This window comes from Neomonachus schauinslandi, chromosome 13, assembly GCF_002201575.2.
Source record: "Neomonachus schauinslandi chromosome 13, ASM220157v2, whole genome shotgun sequence".
NCBI classification, from domain to species: domain Eukaryota; kingdom Metazoa; phylum Chordata; class Mammalia; order Carnivora; family Phocidae; genus Neomonachus; species Neomonachus schauinslandi.
In genome coordinates, this window is record NC_058415.1 from 4,718,100 (window position 1) to 4,724,360 (window position 6,261).

General features: G+C 44.2%; 1 protein-coding gene across 3 annotated transcripts in view; it reads right to left on the reverse strand.

Annotated features, from left to right (window-relative positions):
• SPTLC1 (serine palmitoyltransferase long chain base subunit 1) overlaps positions 1 to 4,576 on the reverse strand; it is a 55,982-nt gene extending 51,406 nt beyond the window's left edge. For all 3 annotated transcript variants that reach the window (XM_021694357.1, XM_021694356.2, XM_044920491.1), the window contains exons 1-2: positions 4,493 to 4,576; positions 1,463 to 1,570 (exon numbers count right to left, since the gene is read on the reverse strand). In XM_021694357.1, coding sequence (XP_021550032.1) covers positions 1,463 to 1,570; positions 4,493 to 4,549 — 165 coding nt within the window. In that variant the 5' untranslated portion in view covers positions 4,550 to 4,576. The remainder of the gene's footprint in view (positions 1 to 1,462; positions 1,571 to 4,492) is intronic.
• Positions 4,577 to 6,261: the final 1,685 nt, after the last annotated feature.

The window sequence follows — 6,261 nt, forward strand, 5'->3', positions numbered from 1 at the left end:
GCGACTGCCTTCAGCTCAGGTCATGATCCCAGAGTCCTGGGATCGAGCCCCACATCGGGCTCCCTGCTCAGCGGGAAGCCTGCTTCTCCCCCTCCCACTCCCCCTGCTTGTGTTCCTGCTCTCGCTGTCTCTGTCAAATAAATAAAATCTTAAAAAAAAAAAAATGTATTTATGTGTGGACTGCCAGCTTTATAAACAAAAACTCAAAATACCAGGAATGATCAACCGCTTAAAAAGCTGAGCTAGAAACCAGCCACCTGATCATTCACAAGGAGTTCTGAAATGCCAAGGGAAAAAACAGAGACAGGGCCTTTGCCCTGGATGGCCCAATCTTACTGCAGTGCTATCCAGAGTGTTCCATGGCACACTAATCCCACAAGGTAGTCAGGACAAAACAGTGGGGGAAGGAAGGATCTATGGTCAAGGTGAGGGCATCTCTCCAAACAGGTTCAAATATCCACTGGCCTAGTAAAGTTTAAATGAAATCATATAAAAAGACATCCCCTACTCTGCTTTAGCCAGGTTTCCAAATTATATTTGCCCTAAGAACCATGTGCTTCATGTCCTTTGGGGGACACTGCCTGACCGTCTTATGATTAATATGAACGATCAGGACGGCGGCAGCCAGCCGGTGCAATGCGGGAAGTGATCGCCACCCTGCTGCATTAATTCTACCCCAACTCCACGCTGTACTCAGTGATGCCTTGTGAACCAAAGTTGTACAGATTTTCATGGAAAAACCTTTCTCACAGTCACTGGTTTCTCTAAGCATCCTGGCCCAGCGCTACAGAGGCTGGACAGGGAACGGATCCGAGTGACAGAAACCATGGTGCGGTCAGAACCGCTCTTCCCTCTTGCACTGGGGCACCATTCCTAGGTGCTCCCACTGGAGTGAGAAGGATAAGCTTCTTTTCCACAAGCCCCCTCATCCTTCAGGCGAACAGGACTCCATGTGGGCAGTGCCACAGGTCCCCTAGACACTTCTGCTTCCTAAGGTTTGCCTGGCTTGGGCTGGGTCCCTTACTACAGAGAACGTATCAAAATTCAGTTTGGGGTGGGGAGGTGGGAGGATTCTTTCCAACTCCGAATTTCCTTTATGAAGAACACAGGGAAAACTTTCGTTTGGGTTTCAGAAACAGTGGTGCTCTTCCTGAGCAGCTCACGTCACCCTGTGCGCTGACAATCGAAACCCTGTTGCTGCCCATGCTTCCCTCCTACCGTCTGTCCCTAGGACTGCTGCTTCCCTCACAAAGTGCAGCGCTCTGTGGCAGGGTGCTCCTCTGGGTATCTGCTTTACCCCTGGCTTCCCCGTATTTTGCTTCCCTGATATTTCCCTTCCCTTGATTTTTTTACATTACAGAAAATATTTTAACATAGATAGGTGAGCCACCACAAATACTTTTTGGAAATATGTAGCAACTGTAATCATACACTGAATAATGACAGAGATTTAATTTCTTACCTTGACTGTAAGGTCAGATCGTTCTTGTAATTTGTAAGTTTTAGAGAACAGAAGTCTGATTATCCAGAGAATGAGAATTCCTTCCAAAATAAGATGGTAAGCAGGAGCCTAAGAATGAGTCAAAAACCAAAAACGAAATGAAATAAACACTTCCAAAATCTGCACATAAAATGTAATGCATTCATATATATTGCCTCCCATGACCTTTAACCTATTATTCATTAAGATTTATTTTCAAAACTCCTTTCATTTCTACTCAGTCCTTTCCCCATTTCTAATAGTCGGCAATTTCTCTTTCACATGAAAAATCTCTAATAGCACAGCTTTAAAACCTCTATAGGAAAGAAATTTAATTCTTAAAATAAAATCAGACGCAGAATCCCAACATGTGAAACAATACCAACCATCAGATCCTTCAGATAATGTATGTTTCTACTGGTGGGAAAGGGCAGTAACCAACATTTCACAGCTTTGCTAGCCTTCTACCACCCCAGTGTACCATGGATAAGTTAGGAGAGTTATCTGAAATTCAGTTTCCACAATTCTTAGAGTTTTGCACATCTTACTATATTTTCTGTATCCCTGATAAGCCTCTTTAAATCCTTCTTGGAACATGGCTGAGAAAAAAGACTTTATAATGCCTAAAGGAATGGCAGGTTTTTTTCCTACAGCAGTTCCCCAAAAGTATGCAGTGTGTTCCAAGTCAATAGGCAAAAAGGCACCTTACTGAAATCATCCATGCCAGGTCTTCTTCTCAACTGTACATTTCCAAGATAAAGGCTGGGCTGACTGTTCTGTTTTGCACAACTAGACACACTAAGTGCATGTGGAAGGTTCCAGATAGTGACTAAACCCCAATCAGTTACAAGTGGTCTACTCCAATAGGCTGTCACTGGAAAGTCATTTAAAGAGGTATTTAGAAATGTAAATGCAAATTATTTGCAAACATTAGACAAAAAGAAAGTGAAGGTGATTCACCATAGTTTAAAAAAAAAAACTCCAGAATGTGGAGACAGGAAAACCGCAGACAAATTCATAGGTAAACTTCTAAGTCAATATACAATTATCTTTCTAACTACATACATATGTTACATACACATACTATTATTTCTCTTTTGGGTATAAGACTCCTCAAATTCTATACACTAACTGTAACTAACAAGACTAGGAACAAGAATGGAAATTTCTCTTTAAGATAATTTTTAAATATACTGATCCCCCTTGAAAATAATTCATTTAAGAATAAGGACTCTAGCCTAAATATTCTTTTGGTTTTCTTGGGACACCTGGGTGGCTCAGCTGGTTGTGCATCTGACTTTGGCTCAGGGTCATGATCCCAGGGTCCTGGGATCCAGTCCTGCGTCTAGCTCCTTGCTCAGTGGGGAGCCTGCTTGTCCCTCTGTCTGCTACTCCCCCTGCTTGAGCTCACTCTCTCTCTCTGACAAATAAATAAAATCTTGAAGAAAAAAAATATTATTTTGGTTTTCTCAATAATTGTTTTCTAGTAGTTAAGCATCTGCCCAAGTCACTAAGCATCTCCGCTCCACAATGGAATCATCCTGAGAAAAATTGAGATACTAATTGTTTAGTGAATTAATCAAAATCACAAATGCAGCTTCTTTTCCTGGAAATGTTTCATCCAAGAGAACGCCTCACTCTTGATCAGTTATGCAATCCTCAAAAAGGAAGCAATAACGTAACATAATAAAATTAAATTGGAAAAAAAAAAGGAAGCAACAACATAGAACAGAAAATTGTTCACTTTTTAAAAAAACTTCAATGTCAGTGGCTCTTATCTTAGTAACTATAATTAGGCTAATATTGGCCATCAGTTACAGCACACCTGTTATGTCAACTGTTTTTCAGGAAGTCCTGATAGGTCTTGCGGTGGAAGACACCACCCCTGCCAGTAAGCAGCTATGTTCAGTTTTTAGAAAATTATCAAAAGAAAACTGAGATTCCCTTTAAATGAATACGAGCTCTATAAGCACAGGAATTTCTGCCTGTTTGTTCACTGCACTATCCCCAGTGTCTAGATCTGTGCTGTCCCAATACCACAGCCTCCAGTTACCATGTAACTGTGTACATACATATCTAATTTAAATTAAATGAAAAATTTAGTCCCTCACTTGCACTAGCCACATGTGGTTGGTTAGTGGCTACTACACTGAATAGCTCAGATACAGAACATGCAGAAAGTTCTACTGGACAGGGTGGCGAAGCTCTGTAGACACATTTCAAGTGAATGAACATTCTCTAAGACTGAAGTTCTGCTATCATATCATCTAACATACCTGAAATAGCCTTTCAAAACTCTTAACTATTCTGCCTTTAAAAATCTCTAGGAAAGGGCGCCTGGGTGGCTCAGTTGGTTAAGCGACTGCCTTCGGCTCAGGTCATGATCCTGGAGTCCCTGGATCGAGTCCTGCATCGGGCTCCCTGCTTCTCCCTCTGACCCTCCCCCCTCTCATGTGCTCTCTCTCATTCTCTCTCTCTCAAATAAATAAATAAAATCTTTAAAAAAAAAATCTCTAAGAAGTGTTGTATCTTTACAAGACAGAAAACGGGACGCATGTGGGAGAATGACAAACTATTTCATATTCCCAATTCGTCCATCGTTCGGCTTTCGTAATCCCTCGCCGCGACAAAAACAAACACCAACATACAACAATTCTGTCCCCTATTACCTGTTCCACAGTCCCAAGGACCTGAATTCCCTAGGACCTTCCCAGACTCAGATCTTCCACTCTATTTTCACCACCCCGTTTTACCATCAGTCCCAACTCTGGTTTTTCAAGACTAGCCTCGCTCCTGCGCCCCCTCCCACCTGTTTCGTTCCTGAGCCCCAAAGGAGACCCTCGGTTCCCGCTCCCGCCCGTGCCTCCCCGCGAGCCCCTCCAGCCAGAGAAGCTGAGGGTCGGGACGTGACCCAGCCAACCCCGCCCAGGACTCAGGCCACAAATCCACCAGACCCGCCCCACCCCGGAAGGGCCTGGTGTGGTCGTGGGCCGCTCGAGCAGTCAAGCTCACCTCGTAAAGCGCCTGGACCATCTCCACCAGTACCCACTGCTCCGCGACGGTCGCCATACTTAGCCACTGGAGCTCCCTTCCCGGAAGCAGGTCGCAGGTACGTGAAACAGCGCGCGGCGCAGCCCAGTGACGTCGTAGCGCCTGGGGCGGGGCTGGCGAGCGCTGGTCACCGCCTCCTGGCGCTTGCGCGCTGGAGGAAGGCGGGAGGCCGGGGCCTCAGAGACCGTGGGTGTAGAATGTGGAACGATTCGTTCCTCTGCCGCCGTGCTGTGCCAGGACCCGTGCCAGGCCCTCGGGAGGGAGGGGTTAATAATAAATGGCCCCTGCCCTGGGCCGGTAGTGTTCTGTAATCACAGACGTGCTCTTTACTACTAAATGACAGAAGTAACTCAGGAATGTATTATCCTAAAAAATACAGAAATAGAAATAAAAGTAGCCGCCTCTTCTTTTTTTTTTTATTCTTATGTTAATCCCCATACATTACATCATTAGTTTTAGATGAAGTGTTCCATGATTCATTGTTTGTGCATAACACCCAGTGCTCCATGCAGAATGTGCCCTCCTCAATACCCATCACCAGGCCAACCCAACCTCCCACTCCCCTCCCCTCTAGAACCCTCAGTTTGTTTTTCAGAGTCCATCGTCTCTCATGGTTCGTCTCCCCCTCCGATTTCCCCCACTTCATTCTTCCCCTCCTGCTACCTTCTTCTTCTTCTTCTTTTTTTTTTCTTAACATATATTGCATTATTTGTTTCAGAGGTACAGACCTGAGATTCAACAGTCTTGCACAATTCACAGCGCTTACCAGAGCACATACCCTCCCCAGTGTCTATCACCCAGTCACCCCATCTCTCCCACCCCACCCCCCACTCCAGCAACCCTCAGTTTGTTTCCTGCATTTAAGAATTCCTCATATCAGTGAGGTCATATGATACATGTCTTTCTCTGTTTGACTTATTTCGCTCAACATAATACCCTCCAGTTCCATCCACGTCGTTGCAAATGGCAAGATCTCATTCCTTTTGATGGCTGCATAATATTCCATTGTATATATATACCACCTCTTCTTTATCCATTCATCTGTCGATGGACATCTTGGCTCTTTCCACAGTTAGTAGCCGCCTCTTCTATAGCACTTGCGATGTGTTCTGCATAGACCAACGCTTGGCGGGAATTAAGTCATACAGCAGTTTGGTGTGGAATCTTCTGGAACGTTTGTAGGCTCATGCAAACGTGGTGTGCACACACTTCCTCGGACGGGACGTCTTAAATCCAACAGGGACCCTAGGGGCAATATTGATCGACAACTTGATTTTTTCTTGTAGTGTTTTCCCCATTTGTCCATAAATCTTGTGTTTTTAATCTTAATGAAGACGGTGTCTTGGAATAATGTGTTATATATACATATTTCTTGTTCCATTTTCCTTAAATGTTTCCCGATGGTGAACACTTAGGTTGTTCTCCGCTTCTTCCTGTGTTACCAACAATGCTGCGGCAAACGTTCATGTGCATGTATCTTCTTTCTCAAAGTGGGATTTTAGTCACAGAGTAGGCACAGCAGTAACTTTGGTAAATACCGCCAGAGTGTCCTCCAGGATGGCTCAACTGCTTTAAAATGTTTGGAAGTGTGGCCACGCTCTAGCTCATTGATGGATATAATCAATCTTCCTAAAGCTTCTGCCATTTTAATAGAGATTAAGTAACGCCTCACTGAGTTTTCTTTTTTATGCCTCTGGTTATTCGTCAGGTTGGGCAACTTTTATTGGCAT